Genomic DNA, 27,208 nt, shown 5'->3' on the forward strand with positions numbered 1-27,208 from the left:
AATTAGGCATTCTACAGCCTTGTGGACTGAACATTAAGTTCAAAAACTTCAGAGCATGACTGGCCTTTTTTATATTTTATTTTTTAACCATGTGCCTGCTTTCCTTGTAGTCAAAGCTGCTCATTATTCCACTATTAACACTCTCTCTGGACTAATGCTTTGTCTTTCATCACAAGCATTAACACACGCTTTGCCTTTGTTCCAGGACAGCTTTGTTACTTAATCTCTCCTGCCCTCTGCCCTATCACACACCTTCCCCTTTGCCCCGTCCCCCATCCCCCTCCCCTTCACTTGCTTAAAACCTAATTCTTTTCTAACCTTTGCCAGTTCTGATGAAAGGTCACTGAACTGAAACGTTAACTCTGCTTCTCTCTCCACAGATGCTGCCAGACCTGCTGAGTATTTTCAGCACTTTTTGTTTTTGGGCCAGATATTGGGTTCTTTTTGTATTTTCACTGGCACCTTTCATTAGTTTTTTTCCAGGTATACTTCTCATTGTGGATATTGGGGAAATATCAATAGAAATCTGGCTCCAAATGCCAAATTCTTCAGCCAATGGAGTGTCAGACCTATGTGAAAGACTGGTGCAATTATATCATCAACAAAGGCAGATCAATTTTATTCTATTCTTTTAACAGAAATTAGTTACTGTCAGATGAGTTACGTGTACTATCATGCCAATGGCTCGGATGTGATAACACATCCATGATACAGGAAGAATCAATTACTTGTCTAATGTCTTTTATAAATAGAATATATGAAGAAAAACTTGCATTTCTATAGCACCTTTCTCAACCTCAGAATGTGCTAAAGTATTTTACAGTCAATGACGTACTTTTGAAGTGTAGTCAATTTGAGCACAGCAAGCTCCCACAAACAGAAATATGATAATCTGTCTTTTGGAAAGTTTATGGTTGAGGGATGACTGCTGATTGGCCAGAACAGCAGGGACAAGTCCCCTACTCTTCTTCAAAATGGTGCAATGGGATCATTTAACACCACCTGAGAGACCAGACAGGGTCTCAGTTTTACATCACACCTTAAAGATGCCCCTCCAACAGTGCAGCACTCCCTCAGTACTGCACTGAGGCATCTCAGCCTATATTATGTGCTTTAGTCTCTTGAATGGTGCTTGAACCCACAACCTTACGATTTAGAAACTAAAGTGCTACCCACTGTGCTACAACAGACATCAGTAGCACAATGAAGTTCTTTGTGAAATTAACTGTAAGGTAAATTCACAAATTCCATCTACCCAAGTAAATGCCAGGGAGCAGATGGGAGATAGAGCTACAACTCTGTAGGACCCATGTTCTGACCAACTTTGCCTCCAAGCTTGGTTCCTAACTAGGCATATAGGATCAAGGCATCAGTGAAATCATCTACTTTGGATTTAAAAGAGATATATCAGAGTATTTCCTAAATGGTGAGAAGCTGGGAACTGTGGAGGAGCAGAGAGATTTAGGGATCCAAGTACAGAAATCATGAAAAGCGACTGGACATGAGGGACAAAAAATATTTTTTTAAAAAGCTAATGGAGTGTTGACTTTTATCTCACTGGGGCTGGAATATAAAGGGGTGGAACTTATACAAAGTGACATTTACACTAAACTCTGGTTAGATTCCATTTCGAGAACTGTGTTTAGTCTGGTTGTCGCACCTCAGGAAAGATATACTGGCCTTGGAGAGAGTGCAGCACAGCTTAACCAGAACGATACTGGGCCTTAAAGGGTTAAATTATAAGGCCCAGTTGCATACTTGTATTCCATTGAATAGAGGTGATTAAGGGGTAATCTAATCGAAGAGTTGAGAATGTTTAAAGGGGTTGACAGAAATTATTTCCTCTGGTGGGGTGAGGAGTCCAGAACAAGAACTATTAGAGCTATGCCCTTCAGAGGTGAGGTCAGGAAGCCTTTCTTCACACAAAGGGTGGTGTAAATGTGGAATTTCCCCTTACATCCCATTCACACTGCACATATTCTGCGAGGTACTCTGAATTATGAATCACATCCTCTCGAGGGAATGGGAAGAGCAGAGAGACTCCTCCCTCTTTCAGGTCCGAGGACCTGAACACAAATAAGCAAAAAGACCTTCAGCATTTTACATTAACGACTTGCTTTCTGTTTGAGATGTAGGTAAGGGGTAAAAGCGGGCACAAAAATCAACACGGCTTTACTGGAACCTGAAAAACCATGGAAATATGTTGCAGGTCCCTCTTAATGGAAAGTTGTTGCTGCACGTTCGATGTCAGCATGGAGCTCGCCAGGTCGCCCTTGGTTGATTTCAATTGCTGATTGGCTATACTTCACTGGCAATCTTTCCCCACCCAGTCTTTACATAGTACAGTACCTTGATAGATAGAGAGCGAAAAAACAGGAAGTGTACAGCATTATACTTACACAAGCAAATGAAAGTAGCCTGACTGACTACACTTTGAATTAACATTGCGACCCACGCTTATTAAGAAAATAATTAGTGAAATCGACAAGACTCCTGCGGGGTGTTTGATGCATCGTTCCAGAGAACAGGAGAGCTCGGTAAGTGTGAGTAAGGAAATAACCCATTCAGTTCGTGATAACCTTGTAAATATACTAAGAAAGGGGAGGTGGCAGGGAAGGGTAATCCTGCACAGGAGTGGAAATCGGTTTGATTTTTGCCTATCAATAATTAAGAGTTCCTCTTAGCAATGTTGGATTGCACGACATTTATTTATTTTTGGTGTGTGTGTGAGCGTGTTATGAACCAGTAGAGTAAGCTGGAGAACATTTGTGTAATATATTAACACGATAACCACCTCTATGTTGACAAAAAAAGCCAAGCTTACGTCCTACTGCAGTCCCCCCAGCCCGAGTGCTTTGCAGAGGGAAGCTAGCAGACAATAGCCGCCTCATGTGAGCTGTGTTTTTTAAATTGTCATTTTTGTTTTCTATTTGTCGACAGACCTTCACCGCGCAAGTGCGATTCAGTTTCCGGTTAGTGATATGGCGTTTCCAGTCTCTTTCATTTGAGTGAATCCTGAGCTAGATTTTTATTTCTTTTTCCAAAACCAACCTACCTGTCCGTTGTAGCTCAATGCCTTTCACTGCCCTGCTCCTCCATGAGTTTGCTATTTTTCTGAATTGGTTGCTCATTTCAGATTTCTCATTCATTTGAGTTATAAAATGATGTAGCGCAGGAGGTCATCCGGCCCGTCGTGTCTGTGCTGGCTCTTTGAAAGGTCCGAATAGCCCTACTCCCCTCCTCTTTTCACCCTTGCTCTGCAAATTTCTCCACTTCCAGTATTTATCCAATTCCCTTTTGAAAGTCGCTGTTGAGTCTGCTGCCACTGCTCTTTCAGGCCTCTGGTTACTGACCATTCTGCCACTGGAAATTCTTCTAGCCACCCCAGCCAAAATTCCTTGAAAGGTAACATGAACCTGGCAGAGAGCAAAATACTGTCTCTTGTGTGTGGCAAATGGAATGGAGCCAAATTATAGAAAGGGAAGATTTGTTCGTGCATTTTTATTGTATTTTTGAAGAGTTTGGAGTTTGTGAAGCTATTGTCATTTTGAATACATGGTGCTTGTTACTGTACACTGATATAATGAGGTTTCTTGTTGCAGTCATGCACGGGAGTAATTCCAATTTAAAGTGTTGACATAGTTTGTTCTTGAGTCTAATGCCTTCAGTTGTGTTGGCAAACAGCAGCAGGGGAATAAGTATTTTGCTTATTGGTGATCCCTTTGGAATTGTTGCCATTGCTTGAATAATGTTGCTGTCTCCAGCTTGTTTCACCTCCCATGTTGACCTACTTTTCCCTTCTGGGGATGGTGTTGAATGGGACGTTAATTTACTTCATATTTGTGCAGGGAAAGAGTGAACATGACTTGCTCAAGTTTAGATATGACTTGAAGGGAGGGCTGTACTCAAAGGGGAAGGCGGGTGTACCGTGTGCAGTTATTGGTGAGAGTTGCATCCTTGGGGGAAGAACAAGCCTGACTCTGCAGTGAAAAAAACCCTGACTTTGTCCATGTTTCTTCTTGACTGCCTCCCAGAACGGCTCAATTAAAGCTCCTCATAATATTTACAGGATGTTGCAGTTCCGGCCATGGCCTCAGCAGTCATTTGATAAATGTTCTAATACCTTCATGGCCTCAGCCTCCCTATCTATAACCACCTTCAGCCCTACAACCCTCAGATATTTTTATTCTTCCAATTCTGGCCTCTTGGGCATCCCCCATTTTAAACGCTGTGCCATTGGTGGTTATGCCATCTGCTGTCTCGATCCTAAGCTCTGGAATTCCCTCCCCAAACCCAAATGCAAGTTGTTGGAAATAAATTTGGGGAGTTATATGAGGCATGGTGAGGTTTGCCAACCGTCCAGGATTCTGCTCGAGGTTTTTTCATTTGTTCATGGGATGTGGGCGTTGCTGGCTAGGACAGCATTTATTGCCCAACCCTAATTCCCCTTCAGAAGGTGGTGGTGAGCCGTCTTCTTGAACCACTGCAGCCCATGTGCTGTAGGTACACCCACAGTGCTGTTAGGAAGGGAGTTCCAGGATTTTGACCCGACAACAGTGAAGGAATGGCGATATAGTTCCAAGTTAGGATGGTGTGTGGCTTGGAGAGGAACTTGCAGCTGGTGGTGTTCCCATCCATCTGTTGCCCTTGTCTTTCCAGCTGGTAGAGGTCACCGGTTCAGAAGGTGCTGTCAAAGGAGCCTTGGTGAGTTGCTGCAGTGCATTTTGCACATAGTACACACTGCTGCCACTGTGTGTCGATGGTAGAGGGAGTGAATGTTTGTAGATCAGGTGCCAATCAAGCAGGCTGCTTTGTCCTGGATGGCGTCAAGCTTCTTGAGTGTTGTTGGAACTGCACCCATCCAGGCAAGTGGAGAGTATTCCATCACACTCCTGACTTGTGCCTTGTAGATGGTGGACAGGCTTTGTGGAGTCAAGAGGTGAGTTACTCACCGCAGAATTCCCAGCCTCTGATCTGCTCTTGTAGCCATGGTATTTATAGGGCTACTCCAGTTCAATTTCTGGTCAATGGTAATCCCCAGGATGTTGATAGTGGGGGATTCAGCAATCATAATGCCATTGAATGTCAAGAGGAGATGGTTAGATTCTCTCTTGTTTGAGATGGTCATTGCCTGGTGTTTGTGTGGCATGAATGTTACTCAAACCATTAGAGATAAATCTCTGGGGCTCTGCTTCCAACAACCCGTGAGGTTAATTATTGGGGGCATTAAAATGTTTGTTTTTTCTTTTCTTTGATCACATTCATATAAAATTATTTGAGCTGGATTGGGACAAAGGCTGTTTGACTGACAATCAGAAAGGATCCAGTGAGATAAAGAGGAGTCTGGTCATTTTACAATTGGCTTGGGAAGGTAATGTGCTGTGAGAATGGGTGTGTCAGCAATCCCTCCTGGAATGTTTCCCTAGATACTAGATACTAAGTCTACTGATTTATATAACTTTGTGTTTAACCTTGCATGTTGCCGCAGGTTGTGTTGCAGGGTGTAGCTTGTTCGGAGAGTGTTAGAGAAGTTATGGGAAAAGGTCAGCTCCTGTTGAACTCTGGAGATGCTACTAGCTCCAGGTGAAATTTGTCGGTTAACTAGTGGAGGGTTATATTGCATTCTGTTTCCAGAGTTAGGTGGATAGAATGATCACTTTCTCATGAGTAGACAGATATCATTTTCGTGACTTGTCTGGTTAGATTTGGGAAATAATTAGTAGCTGTTATACTCTTCAGGCTGCACCAGATAATTTGTTCTTGCTCAGTACCAAAGCTGAATCTCATTAGCAAGCCCTCATTCTCCACAAACCAACATGCGACCTAATGGGTGTCGGCGGCCTTGACTTAGTTGGTAGCACTGTCACCTCTGAATCAGGAGGATGTGGGTTCAAGTCCCGTTCTTCCAAAGACTTGAGTGCAAAATCTAGGCTGACAGTCCCTGTGCTGTAATGTTGGAGGTACCATCTTTCAGATGAGATGTTAAAACGAGACCCCCTTCTGGCCTCTCAGGTGAAAGTAAACGATCCCGTGGCACTATTTTCAAGAACGCCAGGGCGTTCCCCCTCGTGTCCTGGCTAATAACGCTTGGCCTACGTCACTGAAGAAGATTATCTGATCATTATCACATTGTTTTTGTGGGAGCTTGCTATGCAGAAACTGGCTACTGCCTTGCCTGCATTTACAACTGCACTTCAAAAGTACTTCAGTCCTGATGTCACAAAAGGTGCAATAGAAATTCAAGTTCTCTCTAATACTTCAATATCTGACAATGTAGCATTACCCATGATCAAACAGAAAACCCGTGTTATGATTTAAATACTGGAAATATCACAAGCCCCCCTAGTCTTAGTTATTGTGAAAGAATAATTATGGCATCAGATTATGTAGCTTAGGCTATGTTCTTTGAATCGAGTTTATTAAACATAATTATTAAATTGTAACCAAAGATCAGAACAGCAGATTTCGCTTGAGTTCCATCATAAAACTTGCTGAATCCAATATAAAAAATCTCAAATTGGATATGAAACAACATTAACGAGAGAAAGGTTTGCATTTATTCAGCACCTTTTCGTAACCTCAGTCCATCCCAAAACACTTTTGAAGTGTAGTCACTGTTGTAATGAAGGAAGCATGGCAGTCAATTTGTGAACAAGGTCCCACAAGCAGCCATAAAATAAATGACCAGATCATTTGTTATAATTGTTGGCTGAGGGACCAGGACATCAGGGAGAACTCTCCCACTCTTCTACAAAATAGTGTCCTTCGGATCTGAAACTGCTGTAGGTCTAAGTCAGATATATGCATGTCATCTTCGAAGTTCACTTGTAACAGAGGAGAAGTAACTTTCATGATTAAGTTTTTAAAGTTGTCAGTCATCAGATTGTCTGTCTGCTGCCACGGACTCTTGCCCATAATGTGTCAGCAACACCTAGTGATTAACTCTATCCCCTCTCTGGAATTAGATCAGTTTCTATCAAATGCACGTATTTCCTCATTAACCATGGGGTGATGTAGATTTCCCTCTACCTACTTGCCACTATCCCTATCCCCATTCTCTTGAGTGTGATGCATCTCAGAAAAGAGTCACTGTCATATTTATATCCTATGAGTTGTGACGGCAGGAAGCTGAGGTCAGATGATTTGTACATTCCAATTAGCCAGGCTTTGCTCAGTCAGCAACAGGGCATTTAAGTATCAACCAAAATCCCATAAATACGAAAAATTTGAAAGACACTAGATCTCCCAATCCTTGACAGTAGCATTAATCTTGCACAGGGCTATTTTTTTTTTTTTACTATAGTTATCCTTGCACTTGGGCAAGTATTGTTGGTGGGGATAGACTATCAAAAAATTAGTACAATGCTGGTATATGAGCATTATTTGTTGGGTCACCATTTATTAAATTTGTAGGCCCAACAGTTTCATAGCATAAATTTCACCCATGTAGGGTTTCCTGTAATGGAAATGTTCACTGTTTATTCGTACTCTCTGTCGCATTTACTACCAAGGTGGCATTTTAACCTTGAGGTGCCCTGCATGATATGTCGATGTATTCCGGTGGACTGCATTCCTATGGTATTTGCTGTACACAACAATTATTCAGGGAGTTGGGCTGCCTGCTCCAACTGAATTGTTACAGTGTGATGCATTGATAAGCTTGCATGATAATACATAGCAAACACTTTATCTTTTTTAAAGAAGGGAGAACTTGCATTTATATTATGACCTCAGATATCCTTAAATGCTTCTGAAACAATTTGTAATGTAGGAAATGTGGCAACCAATTTGAACACAGCAAGCTCCCACAAACAGCTATGTGATGACCAGATTTTTTTTTTGTGACGTTGATTGAGGGTTAAATATTGACCAGGACACTGGAAGAACTTTTGCATTGGATCTTTAACATCCTGGGAGGGCTCATGCAAAAGATGGGGTCTCATGCTAAAGACAACGCCTCCGACTGTGCATTGCTCCTTCAGTGCTGCACTGGAGTGTCAGCCTAGATAGTGTGGTCAGGTCCCTTGAGTAAGACTTGAGCCCACATCCTTCTGATTCAGGTGCGAGTTCTACCACAGTCATTGCTGGCACCTAACTCTAATGGGGATATGGATTTTTAACATCTGGTGTACTGGTGACTGTGCAGTTGGAAAGCCACAACCTCCTCGAATTAGTCTCCTTGTTCAGCCCCATGCATGCAACTCTAATGAGTTTAACAGATATCGGCACTTCCTCTTGGAACCCCTTCTTCCATTGCCTACGTGTGAAGTGCCTTTGAAACAGTTGAATATGTCATCTGTTACAAGTGCTTCCTTTTTTTGTTAAATTTTGAAGATTTGTGGTCTAAAACTGAAAAGCAGTCCATGGATTTTTTTTTTTACAAGGGTCACTGAGAGGTCTGAACTATAAACAGTTACTGGAAGGCACCTGTCTTCAAATATTTACCCAGCAAGGGTTGTTTTTGACTTGGGGAAGATGTTTACGGAGAAGTAACAGGTCAAGATTTATAGGGGTCAGGAGGCTTGACTCTTGAGATGTTTTTGGTTTTACTTTGGACAGGCAGTTGGGATATGTACAATGCTTGGAGAAAACTTCCCAATAGAGCAACACCCAGCTCAGTTTGTTGCAGCTTTGAAAAATCCTGCCAGTTTTTCATCTCTTGAGCAGCTGAAGCAAATGTAAGAAATTGCCTGAAACCCATGTTACTGCATTTTCCTTGGAAAGCCTGCCCAAACTGATCTTCAACATTGCCTGTCAAGAACTGTTCTGGGAAGATCCCAGTGACAGCCATCTATATGTATTTGGGACGTTAAACCAAAAAGGACTTCTGACACCTTTTCATATTTTTTTTTTCTTCAAGAATTCGCAAGTCTTTTTGGCCAACACTTTTTTTGTTTTTTTGTACTAGAGCTGTAAAGAGTAAATCGCCTTATCTTTTTGGTTAACGTGTATGTGCTTTGCTTCATTACTGGTTAAGAATTGTCTATTAATAAACTGATAATTTTGTTGTTTGTTAAAGAAACCTAGTTGGTGTGTTTTATTGGATAAAAATAGAGTCTATGATTGACCGTGTCGGTAAGTGGGAGAAAAAATTTAAATATATGTTGTGACCCATGGAGAAGTGGAACTAGAATAAACAGCGTACTCCTGCCTCGGTCGTAACACATTTTACAACAACTTGCATTTATATAGTGTCTTTTAACATAGTAAAACATCTCAAGCTCTTCACATGAGCATTATCAGACAGAATTTGAGACCGAGCCATATTGGGTGATATTCAGACAGGTGACCAAAAGTTTGATCAAATAGGTAGCTATTAAGGAATGTTGTAAAGAAGAAAAGAGAAGTGGAAAAATTTAGGGATGGAATGGGGAGACGTGGCGTATTGGTAATACCACTGAACTAATAATCCCAAGGCCCAGACTAATGCCCTGGGGACAGACACTGGTTAAAATCCCACCATGGCAGCTGTTGGAATTTAATTTCAATTAAATAATAATCTGGAATTGAAAGCTAGTCTCAGGTTCATGGCATCATTACTATCATTGTCGTAAAAACCCATCTGGATTTAGGGAAAGAAATCTGCCTCCCAACCTGATCTGACTTTGATATGACTCCAGAACCACAGCAATGTGGTTGAGTCTTAACTGCCCTCTGAAATGGCTGAGTGAGCCACTCCAATGTCAAGGGTAATTTGGGATGGGCAATAAATGCTGACCTTGCCAGCGATGCCCACATCCCATGAAAGAAAAAAAAAAATCCAGAGCTCAGGACCTTGGCAGCTGAAGGCAAAGCTGCCAATAATGGAACGAAGAAAATCAGGGATGCACAAGAGGCCAGAATTGGAGGAGAGCAGCAAGCCCAAAGGGTTCTCGGGCTGGAACAGGTTCGAGATGGAGAGGGATGAGGCCACGGAAAAATTTGAAACCTGGATGGGGACTTTAAACTCTGAGGTGTTGCTGAGCTGGGAGCTAAAGCTATTCCGTGAGCACAGGGTGATGTGAGTTAGGATATGAGCAGCAGAGTTCAGGATGAGCTGAAGCTTACAAAAGTTGCAAGGTCAGCCTGGAGTGTGTTGAAACAGTTGTGTCGTAGAGTTATACAGCACAGAATCAGGCCCATCGTGTCTGTGCTGGCCATCAAGCACCTAACTATTCTAATCCCATTTTCCAGCACCTGGCCCGTAGCCTTGTATGCTATGGCATTTCAAGTGCTCATCTTAAATGTTGTGAGGGTTCCTGCCTCTACCACCCCTTCAGGCAGTGTGTTCCAGATTCCAGCCGCCCTCTGGATGAAAACGTTTTTCATCAAATCCCCTCTAAACTCCTTCCCCGTACCTTAAATCTATGCCCCCGGTTATTGACACCCCCGCTAAGGGAAAAAGTTTCTTCCTATCTATCCTATCAATGCCCCTCCATAAATTTGCATACCTCAATCAGTTCCCCCCCTCGCCTTCTCTGCTCTAAGGAAAACAACCCTAGCCTTTCCAGTCTCCCTCCATAGCTGAAATGCTCCAGCCCAGGCAACATCCTGGTGAATCTCCTCTGCACCCTCTCCAGTGCAATTGCATCCTTCCCACAGTGTGGTGCCCAGAACTGTACACCGTACTCCAGCTGTGGCCTAACTAGTGTTTTATACAGCTGCATCATAACCTCCCTGCTCTTATATTGTATGCCTCGGCTAATAAAGGCAAGTATCCCATATGCCTTCCTAACCACCTTATCTACCTGTGCTGCTGCCTTCAGTGATTTATGGAGAAGTACACCAAGGTCCTTCTGACCCTCTGTACTTCCTCGGGTCCTACCATCCATTGTATATTCCCTTGCCTTGTTAGTCCTCCCAAAATGCATCACCTGACATGAGTCCATAGATAACCAAGGCGTGGATGTGTGCTTCAACAGTGGATAATCTGAGACAGGCAATATTGCAAGGTGTAAGTAGGACGCTATATGGATACGATAAGTTCTTTCATTATTCACCCTTTCCACAGATGTCTTGGAACTGTTGCGTCATGATAGGTGCATCTCAAAATAATGTGTTTTCTTGGTGAGGCCTAATGCTGTGTTGTAAGCCTGAGGCTCAATTTTGTATACTTGGCTGGTGCTTGTTTTGTGGGGATTATGCATTTGCTGGCCATTTTTCTTTTTACTGGCTGTGTGTCCATAATGTAAATCTCTGCCTCTTCAATTTTGCTCCAGAATGCAAATTTTAGGGTTTTTTTTCTCCTTCTGCATGGAAGGAACATTCCGCAGATCAGGCAAAGACATGTTCTTGAAGCCCTACCCATTCCAGTCTGATGGTGGAGAAGCCAATTTTTTAGATTTAAAAAAAAAACATTTATAACAGCATAAATCATGAGATTGTGGGATAAAACCTAAGTAAATAACCATGTACAAGAAGTTGGCTTTTACAGTCTGTTAATTAAAACAGCCATATGTGCTTTGTTTTTAAATAAATATCTTCCTCCCACTACCCCAGAGAGTAGCCTTGAGGTAAAGCATGAACTCATTTGATTGTAACTTTGTGTGGAAAAAAACAATTTGGATGTCTATCATTCATTGTAGGATGTTACGGATGACCTATGAGGCTGGATTTTGAGGTCAGTGATGAATGACTGGCGTCCCACTGATATTCTATGGAGTTTTGCTCCGGAACTTACTGTAATTAGAGAACCATTTCGGCACAGCACCTTCTACAGGGGAACTGGGTCCTGTGAATAGGTCAAGTGACAGTGTAGCTCCTTAATCAATCATATTGAAGAATGGTTAATGAGCAGCGCAGAGTCTAAACCAGAGAGTGTTGGTTAGAATATTTAATCCATTGCCAAATTGGTGAAATAGAGAGAACAAAGAACAGTACAGCACAGGAACAGGCCATTCGGCCCTCCAAGCCTGTGCTGATCTTGATGCCTGCCTAAACTAACACCTTCTGCACTTCCAGGGCCCATATCCCTCTATTCCCTTCCTATTCATATATTTGTCAAGATGTCTCTTAAACGTCACTATCGTATCTGCTTCCACCACCTCCCCTGGCAGCAAGTTCCAGGCACTCACCACCCTCTGTGTAAAAAAAACTTGCCTCGCAATCCCCTCTAAACTTTGCCCCTCGCACCTTAATCCTATGTCCCCTAGTAACTGACTCTTTCACCCTGGGAAAAAGCTTCAGACTATCCACTCTGCCCAACTCATAACTTTGTAAACCTCTATCATGTCGCCCCTCCACCTCCGTTGTTCCAGTGAAAACAATCCGAGTTTTTCCAACCTCTCCTCATAGCTAATGCCCTCCAGACCAGGCAACATCCTGGTAAACCTTCTCTGTACCCTCTCCAAAGCCTCCACATCCTTCTGGTAGTGTGGCGACCAGAATTGCACGCAATATTCTAAGTGTGGCTTAACTAAGGTTCTGTACAGCTGCAACATGACTTGCCAATTTTTATACTCTATGCCCCAACCGATGAAGGCAAGCATGCCGTATGCCTTCTTGACTACCTTATCCACCTGCGTTGCCACTTTCAGTGACCTGTGAACCTGTACGCCCAGATCTCTCTGCCTGTCAATACTCCTAAGGGTTCTGCCATTTACTGTATACCTCCCACCTGCATTAGACCTTCCAAAATGCATTACCTCACATTTGTCCGTATTAAACTCCATCTGCCATTTCTCTGCCCAAGTCTCCAACCGATCTATATCCTGCTGTATCCTCTGATAATCCTCATCATTATCCGCAACTCCACCAACCTTTGTGTCGTCCGCAAACTTACTAATCAGACCAGCTACATTTTCCTCCAAATCATTTATATATACTACAAACAGCAAAGGTCCCAGCACTGATCCCTGCGGAACACCAGTAGTCACATCCCTCCATTCAGAAAAACACTGTTACCCTCTGTTTTCTGTGACTGAGCCAGTTCTGTATCCATCTTTCCAGCTCACCTCTGATCCCGTGTGACTTCACCTTTTGCACCAGTCTGCCATGCGGGACCTTGTCAAAGGCTTTACTAAAGTCCATATAGACAACATCCACCGCCCTTCCCTCATCAATCATCTTCGTCACTTCCTCAAAAAACTCAATCAAATTAGTAAGACACAACCTCCCTTTCACAAAACCATGCTGCCTCTAGCTAATAAGTTCGTTTGTTTCCAAATGGGAGTAAATCCTGTCCCGAAGAATCCTCTCTAATAGTTTCCCTACCACTGACGTAAGACTCACCGGCCTATAATTTCCTGGATTATCCTTACCACCCTTCTTAAACAAAGGAACAACATTGGCTATTCCCCACTCTTCTGGGACCTCACCTGTAGCCAATGAGGATGCAAAGATTTCTGTCAAGGCCCCAGCAATTTCTTCCCTTGCCTCCCTCAGTATTCTAGGGTAGATCCCATCAGGCCCTGGGGACTTATCTACCTTAATGCTTTGCAAGACACCCAACACCACCTCCTTTTTGATAATGAGATGACAGAGACTATCTGCACTCCCTTCCCTAGGCTCATCATCCACCAAGTCCTTCTCCTTGGTGAATACTGATGCAAAGTACTCATTTCGCACCTCACCCATTTCCTCTGGCTCCACGCATAGATTCCCATCTCTGTCCTTGAGTGGGCCAACCCTTTCCCTGGCTACCCTCTTGCTCTTTATATATGTATAAAAAGCCTTGGGATTTTCCTTAATCCTGTTTGCCAATGACTTTTCAAGACCCCTTTTAACCCTCCTAACCCCTTGCTTAAGTTCCTTCCTACTGTCTTTATATTCCTCAAGTGCTTCATCTGTTCCTAGCTTTCCAGCCCTTGCAAATGCTTCCTTTTTCTTTTTGACTAGGCTCACAATATCCCATGTTATCCAAGCTTCCCGAAACTTGCCAAACTTGTCTTTCTTCCTCACAGGAACATGCTGGTCCTGGATTCTAATCAGCTGACGTTTGAAAGACTCCCACATGTCAGATGTTGATTTACCCTCAAACAGCCGCCCCCAATCTAAATTCTTCAGTCCCCCAATTTAGCACCTTCACCCGAGGACTACTCTTATCCTTATCCACAAGTACTTTAAAACTTACGGAATTATGGTCACTGCTCCCGAAATGCTCCCCCACTGAAACTTCGACCACCTGGCCGGGCTCATTCCCCAATACCAGGTCCAGAATGGCCCCATCCCTAGTTGGACTATCTACATATTGTTTGAAGAAGCCCTCCTGGATGCTCCTCACAAATTCTGCCCCATCCAAGCCCCTAGCACTAAATGAGTCCCAGTCAATATAGGGGAAGTTAAAGTCACCCACTGCCACAACCCTGTACCTTTACATCTTTCCAAAATCTGTCTACATATCTGCTCCTCTACCTCCCGCTGGCTGTTGGGAGGCCTGTAGTAAACCCCCAACATCGTGACTGCACCCTTCCTATTCCTGAGCTCCACCCATATTGCCTCGCTGCATGACCTCTCTGAGGTGTCCTCCCGCAGTACAGCTGTGATATTCTCCTTAACCAGTAATGCAACTCCCCCACCCCTTTTACATCCCCCTCTATCCCGCCTGAAGCTTCTAAAGCCTGGAACATTTAGCTGCCAATCCTGTCCTTCCCTCAACCAAGTCTCTGCAATAGCAACAACATCATATTTCCAAGTACTAATCCAAGCTCTAAGTTCATCTGCCTTACCTGTTATACTTCTCGCATTGAAACAAATGCATTTAGACCACCAGTCCTGCCGTGCTCAGCAACATCTCCCTGTCTGCTCTTCCTCTTAGTCCTACTGGCCTTATTTACTATTATCCTCCTCATTTACTTCACTAGCTGTCCTACTGCTCTGGTTCCCACCCCCCTGCCACACTAGTTTAACCCTCTTGAGTGACGCTAGCAAACCTTGCAGCCAGGATATTAGTGCCCTTCCAGTTTAGATGTAACCCGTCCTTCTTGTACAGGTCCCATCTGTCCCTGAAGAGAGCCCAACGGTCCAGATATCTGAAACCCTCCCTTCTACACCAGCTGCTCAGCCACGTGTTTAGCTGCACTGTCTTCCTATTTCTAGCCTCACTGGCACGTGGCACAGGGAGTAATCCAGAGATTACAGCCCTCGAGGTCCTGTTTTTTAACTTACTACCTAACTCCCTAAACTCCCCCTGCAGGACCTCATCACTCTTCCTGCCTATGTCGTTGGTACCGATGTGTACCACAACCTCTGGCTGTTCACCCTCCCCCTTCAGGATGCCCCCTGTCCGTTCAGAGACATCCTTGACCCTGGCACCAGGGAGGCAACATACCTTCCTGGAGTCTCTTTCAAGTCTATCTGTGCCCCTGACTATAGAGTCCCCTATAACTATTGCTCTTCTGCCCTTTGTCCCTCCCTGCTGAACAACAGTGCCAGCCATGGTGCCACTGCTCTGGCTGCTGCTGTTTTCCCCTGATAGGCCATCCCCCTCAACAGTATCCAAAACGGTATACTTGTTAGAGAGGGGGATAACCACAGGGGATTCCTGCACTGACTGCCTGCCCCTTCTAGCGGTCACCCATCTATCAGCCTGCACCTTGGGTGTAACCACTTCTCTAAAACCCCTGTCTATGACGCTTTCCGCCACCTGCATGCTCCTAATTGCATCCAGTTGCCGCTCCAACCGATCCATGCGGTCTGTGAGGAGCTGCAACTGGGTACACTTCCTGCAGATGTAGTCGCCCGGAACGCTGGAAGCGTCACGGACTTCCCACATCTCACAGGTGAAGCACTTCACCCCTCTAACTGTCATTTCTATCCCTAATTAGTTAATTGATATAAAATAAATAAATACTTATTAAATCCTTACTAGATTATGATACACTTCACTATGTGGTCCCCAGTGCTAGATTTCTACAATAAGTATTAAATGCTGACTAAATACAGTAATCTCCTCCCTCTGGTTTAGTTACTCTAATTAATTAGTTAATTAGTGTTTTAATCAATTTTTATCAGTTTTATTTTCAAATTCGGTACAGATTCCCGACCAGCCAATCAGGTCACAGCTTTCCTGTGATGTCACTCAGTTTTTTTTTCACCCGAGCTAACTTACTCTGTAAACTCACCGCTCCGGAACTCCGCCCTCCGAGTCTGCTCCGAGAATCCCCGAGGTTCAATCGGCCCTCCGAGTCTGCTCCGAGAATCCCCGAGGTTCAATCGGCCCTCCGAGTCTGCTCCGAATATCCCCGAGGTTAACTCCGCCCTCCGAGTCTGCTCCGAGAATCCCCGAGGTAAGTTTTTTTTTATAGGGAAAGAAAGATGGGATGGAGAGAGTGAGAAAAGAGGCAAAAATTTCCAAAAAAATTTCTAATTTTTCTTTTAAATCTTCAATAATTCAAATCAGAAGGAATGAGATGCCACATTTAGTAAAGTAATTGTCTGTGTTAGAGGTGTTGTTTGCCAGTAATTGAGGTAAGACCATTTCAGAAAAAAAATCACTTACACTGGAATGGATGAGTCTTAACAGTAATATAAAAGCAAAATACTGCGGATGCTGGAAATCTGAAACAAAAACAAGAAATGCTGGATTCACTCAGCAGGTCTGGCAGCATCTGTGGAAAGAGAAGCAGAGTTAACGTTTCGGGTCAGTGACCCTTCTTCGGAACTGCAGTTTCTGATTAGTTTAATGTGTATCTATCACATGAGTACAGCAACTTCACGCTGGTCCACTTGCTTCAATGCTGAGTTTTTCAGTGAGATACTGCTATACTGTAGCTTGGTGGGGAGCAGGGCAACTCAGGCAGCAACTTCCATGTTTAACTGTGCACATGCAGAAGCTGGAAGTTGCTGTCCAATTCGCTCCTTAATTGCCTCACCACTCTTTTTTTTACTGCAATATCCAGGATTTCACACAATACAAAATATAAAAAGTTTAATGTATTGTAAACGGCAGCAGCAACTACCTTTCTTGTGTTTATACTGCAAGTGTTCATCTGTATAACGATGTAATTCTATTTATTTTGGCCCTTACTTCATTGTGCTTCAAGACAAACAGTTGCCATATATAATACATTTTATTTATTTATCTCTCTACAGTCAGTGAGTAAACTTTTTACTTTTTCTTCTAGGCACCAATCAAAAAGCTTTTACTCCAGACTCTGACCAGCTCTTTTTCCAACTTCTTGCTCTCACAATGTGTGCCTCAATCTTCTTTGGAACAGCGTAACATTTGACTCACCGTGAGTAATGTCACGGAGATCTAATAGATCCCATTCCATCTATCCATCCTGCTATCCATCCATCTTTGTGTTGTTCTCTCCATTGTTTTATCCATCTGTCTGTCTAATGTTTGCTTCTGGGGCAATTTGGGCATCGTACAATTTTAGATAGAATTTGTTGGTTGAAATGCTGTATTCATAGAACAGCAATAACTCAGAACAGAGGAGGGAGGGGAAAGGTTATTGAGAGAGAAAATTGGCTGGAGAACCTGACTAAGGAAATATTGAAGTACCGAGTCCAGTCAGCAAGATGCAGCAACCAATTAAAGGAAAGAAGATGAACCAAGCAAATGCTTGAGGGGCAGGGTGGGAAATTGGAAAACCTTTTAGTTGTCTTCTTGGGTTTCACACTGAGATGAGCAGTTGGACACAAGAAGAAAAATTGTGGATTGATTAATTGCATTTATACAAATGCCAAGGTTGCAAGTCAACAATTCATATTATATATACAATAGCATTTTCTCATAGAAATACCTCTATCAATGTTCTCCATCAGAAGCCCATGTGAAGATCCTGAGCATTCAGTTCATGCATGCTCATAGCCAAGCCTACTAGCGGGTTACAGAAGTTCCCAGTGTGCACTTATGGGTATGACTTGATGATTACGATGAATAATTAGTTTGTCAACTTACAGTGGGTGCAGGAACTTGCTGAAAGCTCTTCCCCCTCCACTGAAAATTTGTATTTGTTTTTAAACGGAATATCAGGATAATGTAAAGCATAAGCTAGTTCCCCTTGAGAAGGTGGCGGTGAGCTGCCTTCGTGAACCGCTGCCGTCCATGTGGCAAAGGTAGTCCCACTGTGCTGTTAGGGAGGGAGTTCCAGGATTTTTACCCAGAGGCAGTGAAGGATGCAAGTGGTGGTGTTCCCTTGCACCTGTGGCCTTTTTCCTTCTAGGTGGTAGAGGTCGCGGGTTTGGAAGGTGCTGTCAAAGGAGCCTTGGTGCGTTTCTGCAGTGCTTCTTGTAGATGGTACATGCTGCTGCCACTGTGTGTCGGTGCTGGAGATAAAGAATCTTTAATGACGGTGGGTAGGCTGCCGATCATGCTCTTTGCCCATCGCACTCCTGCATTGTTAGATCTTGTACATCTGGTGTACATGGGACATGATTTTCAACTGTTTAAATAGATGGTCAAAGAATTGTGCTCTGTCAATGGGTGCAACTCTCCCACCAACGTACTGATCCAAAAGCTGCCCTTCTAATGTTTGCTTTGCTGAAATTCAATAAAAACTTAATTCCTTCACATTGTGAGTAGATTGCATACATTGGGCAGTCAAACTGTACATTTATTCTATTACAATTTGCAGCACAGTTGAAACACAGCTCTCCAGAATATGTCTTTGTATACAGGATTTTAGATTTATAACTCCGGCACCAATGTCAACTACTCTAGTTCCCTTTGTAAGTGACTGAGAAATGTGCTGTTTTTTTTTAAACAGGCAACATGTTCCTGTCAACAGAATGGCCTGTAGTGACACTGCTTCTGTGATCTGTATATGGACTGTAGTCTGCATGGTCAAAGGACAAGTCCTAGGAGAGTAATGCAGATGTAAAATACATCTGCTCAGCTGCTCTCGGTTATGATTTGGGGGGGGTGCGGGGCAGATGTGGAATGGAAATTTGAGATAAAAACAGAAAATACACAGCAGGCGTCTTGGTTATCTGGTGACGGTTCATTACCCAGATTTAAAATGATAAGCTCAACTTGCCCTCATTTTCTTTTACATGCTGACCTGTTGCGTATGTCCATTGCTCTTTTGTTCACTTTCATAACATTGTTTCTGGTGTAGAATGGCATTCACGTCTAAAATACTTTTGACTATTTTTTACAAAACAGAACATTTTACAACACCTAGTGCTGATTGTAATTATTGCAACATGATTTTGTGAAAAATGGAAGCTTCATATTTGCATTTTTTTTTTAAATGTCATGTTCCACAACATTGTAATCTGTTTTAATATCCTGACATCAACCACTGCAACTTGCATATTTGTCAAAATTTTTAATTGAGATGTCTCAAAATTCCACTGACCACCACCAATTATATTTAACAATTACATACTCCATAACTGCAGTGCTAAACTTGACATCATTTTGTAATGGTTGCGGGAGCACTTGAAAGATTGTTATGGAAAAGTGTTGCAATTGACTGATGGATTTGACCAATCCTACTTGCCAAATCGTATCTTACAAATTGCCTCTTGCAAAGTCATGTACATTTGCCATTTTTGTTTGTGAATGAAACTTTTATTTAAAAAGGGAATATGTGAGAATGAGACATGGATTTTAAGAGATTGGCTTCCAACAGCAGCTTTGTGAAATTTGGCTTATTCCTTAACTTAACCATGAGTCTTTGAATTCATGGTGTCAGCTGTGAGTCAAAAGGTTGTGGGTTCAAGTCCCACACTGGAGACTTGAGCATAAGATCTAGGTGGACACTCCCAGGGCAGTAGTGAGGGAGTGCTGCGCGGTCGGATGTGACGTTAAAGCAAGTTTCCCTCCACCGTCTAAGGTGGATGCAAAACATCATGTGGCGCTATTTGATAAAGAGCAGAGGAGTTCTGATGAAGGGTCATCAACTTGAAAGGTTAACTCTGTTTCTCACTCCACAGATGCTGCCAGACCTGCTGAATATTTCCAGCACTTTCTGTGTTTATTTCAGATTTCCAGCATCTGCAGTGTTTTGCTTTTATTATAGCAGAGGAGTTCTCCCTGGTGTCCGAGCCAATGTTTAATCCCTGAACCAACATCACTAAAAACAGATTATCTTGTCATTACTTTTCTCTAGGAAAGAGAAGGTTGAGTGGTTACCTGATAAGATCATGAAAGGGTTTGATAGGGTACTTGTCGACAAGATGTTCCCACTAGAGGGGGAGGGCAAAACTAAGAGGCCATAAACATAAGATAGTCACTAATGAATTCAGGAGGAACTTTATTACCCAGACTGTGATGAGCATATGGAGCACGCTACCACAAGGAGTAGTTGAGGCGAATAACATAGATGTATGTAAGGGGAAACTAGATAAGCAGATGAGGGAGAAAGGAATGGAAGGATAGGGTGATGCAAAAGCAAAATACTGCAGATATTGGAAATCTGAAACAAAACCAGGAAGTGCTGGAAATACTCAGGTCTGGCAGCATCGGTGGAGAGAGAAACAGAGTAAACGTTTCAGGTCGATGACCTTTCATCAGAACTGGCAAAAGTTAGAACTGTAATAGATTCTGAGCAAGTGAAGGGGAGGAGTGGGGGAAAGAACAACAAAAGGGAAGGTCTGTGATAGGGTGGAAGGCAGGAGAGATTAAATGCCAAAAGGGTTCATAGTACAAAGCCAAGTAAAGAAACAAAAGATGTCTGGATGAGGTGTAGTTGACAGGAGAGCAGCCCGTCTGAACAAAAAGTAAAGGAATTAAGAAACAAATAGGCTGTGGGGTGCGGGGGAACAAACCAACAAACAAAACCACCAGAGGTGGTTTGATAGGGTGCTTGTCGACAAGATGTTCCCACTAGAGGGGGAGGGCAAAACTAAGAGGCCATAAACATAAGATAGTCACTAATGAATTCAGGAGGAACTTTATTACCCAGAGTGTGATGAGCATATGGGGCCACATGGGGTAGAGGTTATGAAAAAAATTATTGAACTCTATGTTGAGTCCAGAAGGCTGTAAAGTGCCCGGAGCTTGCGCTGAGCTTTATTAGAACACAGTAGCAGTCCAAGTTTAGAAAGGTCAGAGTGGCAGCAAAGTGGGGAATTAAAATGACGTGGCAGGAAGCTCGGGGTCATGCTTGCAGACTGAGTGCAGGTGTTCCGCAAGGTGGTCACCCAGTCTGCGTTTAGTGTCCCCAACGTAGAGGAGACCACATTGCAAGCAGCGAATTCAGTATACTAAATTGAAAGAAGTACAAGTAAATTGATTTGGAAGGAGTGTTTGGAGCCTTTGATGGTGAGACGGGAGGAGGTAAAAGGGCAGGTGTTGCATCTCCTGCATTTGCATGGAAAGGTGCCATAGGAAAGTGGGGAGATGTTGGGGGTGACTAAGGAGTGGACCAGGATGTCACGGAGGGAACAGTCTCTTCGGAACGCTGAAAAGGATGGGGAAGATGTGTTTGGTACTGGTATCACGCTGGAGGTGGCGGAGGATGATCCATTGAATATGGAGGCTGGTGGGATAGAAGGTGAGGACAAGGGGAACCCTATCATGGTTCTGGGAGAGAGGGGAAGGGGTAAGAGTAGAAGTGCGTGAAATGTATTGGACCCAGTTGAGGGCCATGTCAACCATGGCAGGAGGAATCCTCAGTTGAGGAAAAAGGAAGACATATTAGAAGTGCTAGTATGGAAGGTTGCATCGTCTGAAGGGTGATGAGGTTTGTTGAAAAAGGCTGGAAGGAGGGTCGTGTGGAGCATGTAGACACTGGCATGGACCAGTTGGGCAGAATGGCCTGTTTTTGTGTTGCACATTCAATGCTATTGTCACATCACTGTGCGGCCTTGCCGAGTACAATTGGCTGCTGCATTTCCTACATTACAGCAGTGACTACACTTTAAAATTGACTGTAAAGCACTTTGGGACATCCTGAAGCCATGAAAGGCACTATATAAATGCAAAGCTTTCTTTTTTTCTAGCTTTCTTTGATTTCTGGGTGAGCATCTCATTCTATGTTAACAACTCGCTACCCTGATTCTGAGTTCCTCGGAGCTGATTTCCACATTTGCAGACGGAGTGTCGATATTCTGTGGTTGAACCAAGAGTTTTTAAAAACAGCTCTGGGCTCTTTCAAGGTTTGAAACTTTACTGATGAGCCATTACAGCTTGCAGCGACAGCTTCCAATCAGCCCATCCTGTTGAGTTTAATCATTGCCTTTTACGGTGCCTGCTGTACAGCTGTTTTGTCTGACCTGACTGCTATTTAGTACAAGTCTAGTGGCATTTTGTTTACATCAAGTTGAACACTGATCCCACTCATATAGTCCAAAACTAAACGGCAGCATAAAGGCTGCTATTTTGTCACTGCATCCAGCACAGTTAATGCTTTGTCCAATGTCTGCTGTTAATTGATTAAATAATTTGGTTATAGTCAATGTTCCTTCTAACTTATTTGTCTTTTATTTCAATATGTGGTACCTTTTTACAATTTTTTTTGCTCACGCATGGTATCTTACATTTGACAGCTTGTGAGCGGGCCACGTGGTACCTTCCGACACATGTGCAGCTTAGAGGGAATGTCGGTTATTCTGACATGTACATTAGTTGTTGTATGACTACAGACGGAACAATTATTCATGAACAGTGAGACGGCATTTTTAATACTGCCCAAATATCTCTGCAAATTTCAGTTTTGGACTTCTCAGTTTCATATTTTTTTGGGCCACTTGCGCATCCCCCAATTTTAATCGCTCCACCATTGGTGGCCGGGCCTTCAGCTGCCTGGGGCTCGAAGCTCTGGAATTCCCTTTCTATACCTCTCTACCTCTCTCTCTCCTTTTAAGACACTCCTCAACACTTAATACCTAACACTTTAACCAAGCTTTTTGGTCACCTGTCCTAATAAGTATCTCCTTGCGTGGCTCAATGTCAAATTTTGTCTGATATCTTCCCTGGGATGCTTCTACTACATAAAGGACACTATATAAATGCAAGCTGTTGTTGTTTAGTCTCTCTTTGGCCTCCTTATCTCGAGAGACAATGGATAGGGAGGCCAAAGAGAGACTAAACAACAACAGCTTGCATTTATATAGTGTCCTTTATGTAGTAGAAGCATCCCAGGATGCTTCACAGGGAAAATATCAGACATAATTTGACATTGAGCCACGCAAGGAGATACTTATTAGGAAGGTGACCAACAAGCTTGGTTAAAGTGTTAGGTATTAAGTGTTGAGGAGTGTCTTAAAAGGAGAAAGAGAGGCAGAGAGGTATAGAAGGGGAATTCCAGAGCTTAGAGCCTAATTATTTAGTCTAAATATTTAATAAAAAGTATTTGAGCTTTTTCTCCAATATAACTTAAATGTACAAAACCAGTGCTGTGACAATGGAAGGTAGAAGAGAAGTGGATCTCCCGTCAGAATTGCCATTTATTTGCAACCAAAGGTTAAAGGTGTTGCTCAGTTCAGAATGTTTGGCGCTATGGCTGACATTCCGCAATATTGATGCAATAGACCCTTTTGTTTTGTTGGGACACAGTTTAGTGAAAATGTCTTTCTTAACCTTGTGTGGAGGAATGATGCTGCTGTCGAAGAGCAGTGTTACACAAGTAACTCAATCATATGGTGCAGTCTTTACTTACAGATAAGGTTTCACAGCAAGAAGGTCATGCATCTTTCGGGAATTACATTTTGTTTTTAAAGAAAAAGTGTCAGCAGTGACTCAATGGGTAGCACTCTCTCGTCTGGGTCAGAACGTTGTGTGTTGCAGTCGCACTCAGGAGACTTGAGCAGAAAAACTTAGACTGACACCTGAGGGAGTGCTGCACTGTCGGAGATGCTAGTCGGAATTTTACGTTCTGGCAGAGGCCCCTCCCACCAGCTGAAAAGTTGTGGGCAAGCTCGCTTCTGCCGGGCCTGGAAGCCACTCAATGATTTTGTGTGCCCCAGGCCCTTAATTGGCCTTGGTTGGAACTTCTGTCCCTCCTGAGGCAGGAAGTCCTGCCTGCAAAAGCTGCAGGCCAATCAGAGGGCTGGCAGCTCTTGAGTCCCAGCAGCACCACTGGGAGCGGTGGCCACTGCTGGGACTGCACCCAGCCAGGACCAGCAAGATGGAGCAGGCCCCGGAACGGAGGTAAGTGTGTGGGGTCTCATGGGGGCAATTGGCTGGGCTCCGGTGAGGCGGTGGTGTGAATTGAGAGAGGGCAGGGGGAGGTGCTCCAGCAGGGATGGCTTGTGCCACTGGAGGGTGCCCAATCAAGAGGCCCCCATCATGCCCACCCCGACCGGGCAAGGAGGCCTCCAGGTATTACTGGGTGGCCTTATTAGTTGGCGAAGTGCTTGGCTGGTGCTGGTAATGTACCAGCGGCCATGGGAGGAGGCCCTTAAGTGGCAATTCATTGGCCACTTAAGGGCCTCAACTGGCCTGGGGCGGGCGGGCCATTTTCCACCTGCCTGACTGCTGGTAAAATGGCAGCAGGGTGGATAGGCGACAGGAATGGCACCCCCAGCCTCCTACTCGATTTCACGCAACCCTCCCTGCCTCCAGCCTGTTAAATCAAGGCTCCGTATGCTGCATCAGGTGAAAGATCTCATGGCGTTATATCGAAGAACAACACTGGAGTGCTCCCTGGTGTCCTGGCCAATATTGATCCCTCCACCAACATTACTTAAAAAGAACAGATTATCTGGTCATTATCACATTAGTGTTTGTGGGAGCTTGCTGTGCGCAAATTAGCTGCCACGTTTCCTACATTACAACAGTGACTACACTTCAGAAGTACTACATTGTCTCAAGTGCTTTGAGACACCACGAGGTCATGAAAAGTGCTATATAAACACATCTTTGATCTCCAATTGCGAAGCTTTGAAACCTTTTAGTATCTACTCGAGCATCTGTGTTTGCATTAAAGGATCCCATAACAGTCTGTCACAAACTGAATGACCTATCCTTGTGTTTATATAACGTGTCTCTAATTCACTTTATATGCTGTATTACTCATGCAGGGAAACAATGAGAGATTTATGTGGGGCACTCCACACAGCTTGAGTATAATATGCTGGCTCAAAGCTTATTCAAATTCCAAAGGCAGAAGATGTAAGTGCATTTATTGAAGCTATAATTGGAACAAAAGCCTTACAACAGTTACTTTTGGAGATCTGCAAATCCGTTACAAATTTCGCAGAATTTGCAAATGTGAACAAAAGCCTTTGTGTCGGTGACGGCTGCATGTTTCAAGCATTTACTTTGATCGGGTGACAAAGCTTTGTCAAGCTTCAACTTTCTTTTTGGCTGAGGATCACTCTTCTCTCTTCCATCGCAAAATGGTTGCATTTAAAATGCAAAAGCTTTTTAAATTATAAACCGAAACATACACCAAGTCATGAGTTTACCTTCTTAAGTGAGCCTACTAGTACTTGCTCTCATAAATAAATCTATCCATTACTTCCTGCATCTCCTATAACTGATTTCCACTGCTCTTCCAATAGTGTGTACAGCTGTAGGGATTGCAATGTGATTCAGTCTGTTTTGCAAACTTCACTGACAAAAGTATCATTTTTACTTTGTGCCATATTTTTGCATAATTGGCTACAATTCCTGTCATTTAACTCAAAGGGAAACAGTCAGTTCTGAACCATTGTTTTTAGTCATGCTCAGTAGATTTATGTTGGCCTTCGGAGGGAGGCTTGTTAATGATGAGTCGTACCCTGACCTGATTCAACCCATCCTTTGTTCTGTGACGGCACTGCAGACATACTCATCGAGATAAGTAGAATCGTGCATTACAGTTGCCCAGCCCTGTTGTCAATGCATTGACACAGCACCGATAAAGTATTGCACCATCCCTCTGAACTTTACACCACATCCAACCACTCATTGATCCTATTTGTACCATTGTTGTGTGCGCTTGTGACCGGCTGCAGAAAAAAGAAGCACTGGCATCATGTGATGCCAATCTACCACCTGGTTGTGGTGTTAGCATAATTATGAGCGAAGTAAATCTAAAAATAAGTGGAGTGTGGTGCAGTGCAGCAGTCTTAAAGGACATAAGCAGTATAGCCGCGTCCTGTTCATTGATCATTAGGTTATTCGCTGGCACATTATCATAACTTACATGTGTTTTGAAGTTTTTTTTTTAATGTAGCTATCACCTTGATGGTTTGGATGTGAAGAAAGGACTTTCATTTCTATAGTGCCTTTCACAACCTCTGGACATCCCAAATCGCTTTACAGCCAATGAAGTACTTTTGACATGTAGTTACTGATGTTGTAATGTGCGGAAATGCAGCAGCTGATTTGTGCACAGCAAGCTCCCAAGGGCAAAAATGCTAACTCTATATCCAGGGATATTGAGCTTTCAGGCAGGATAGAGGGGGTGTAGCATTATTGGTTAAGGAATCAATTACAGCTGTGAGGAAGGATGATATGCTAAATGAATCATCAAATCAGGCCGTATGGGTTGAGCTCAAATAAAAAATGGGCAGTAATGAGGGAGTGCTGCACTGTTGGAGGTGCTGTTTTTCAGATGAGATGTTAAACTGAGGCCCCATCTGCTGTCTCGGGTGGATGTAAACGATCCCAAGGCACTATTGGAAGAAGAGCAGGGGGGGTTTCTCCCTGGTGTACTGACCAATAGTTATCCCTCAACCAACATCACCACAACAGAGTATCTGGTCATTATTTCATTGCTGTTTGTGGGATCTTGCTGTGCACAACTTGGCTGATGCAATTCGTACATTTACAACAGTGACCAAACTTCAAAAGTACTTAATTGGCTGTAAAGGGCTTTGAGACATTCGATGGTGTTGAAAGGTGCTATATGAAGGCATGTCTTTTTATATTTGACAACTTTGTGTGTACAATTTTATTTTAACCCCAGATGATTTAGAATGATCAGGAGGAAATAGGCTCATGAGAGAATACCAAAAATGAACAACCTAATTGAGTTAAGGAAGTGGAATTGAAACTTAAAACGAAAGGAAAAAACACTTAACTTAGCATGTCTTTGGTTCACACTCGTGACTCAAAACAGAGGGGAAATGAAGAGAAATTATTTTACGCAGCAAGTTATGATCTGGAATGCACAGCCTGAATGGCTGGTAGAAGCAGATTCAATAGTAACTTTAGAAAGGGAATTGGATAGCTACTCGAAGGGATATGTTTGCAGAACTATGGGAAAGGACAGGGTGTTGGACTAATTGGATAGCTCTTTCATAGAGCCAGCACAGGCACGATGGGCTCAATGGCCTCCTTCTGTGCTGTATGATTCTAATTAATTTTCTCCCTGTACCACAGACTATCTGTGACCTGTTGCACTTTTCCTGATTGATTTCGAAATAGTTACAAGAAGTGACTCAGGACTGACTGCTCTCGGAT

At 43.3% G+C, this 27,208-nt stretch overlaps 1 protein-coding gene across 1 annotated transcript in view; it reads left to right on the plus strand.

Annotated features, from left to right (window-relative positions):
- The first annotated feature begins 2,050 nt into the window (after nucleotides 1-2,050).
- Nucleotides 2,051-27,208, plus strand: part of LOC137370193 (myelin basic protein-like) — a 221,453-nt gene continuing 196,295 nt past the window's right edge. The window contains exon 1 of the mRNA XM_068032487.1: nucleotides 2,051-2,537. Within this exon, the coding sequence (XP_067888588.1) occupies nucleotides 2,508-2,537 (30 nt within the window). The 5' untranslated portion in view covers nucleotides 2,051-2,507. The remainder of the gene's footprint in view (nucleotides 2,538-27,208) is intronic.

This window comes from Heterodontus francisci, chromosome 5, assembly GCF_036365525.1.
Source record: "Heterodontus francisci isolate sHetFra1 chromosome 5, sHetFra1.hap1, whole genome shotgun sequence".
NCBI lineage: Eukaryota > Metazoa > Chordata > Chondrichthyes > Heterodontiformes > Heterodontidae > Heterodontus > Heterodontus francisci.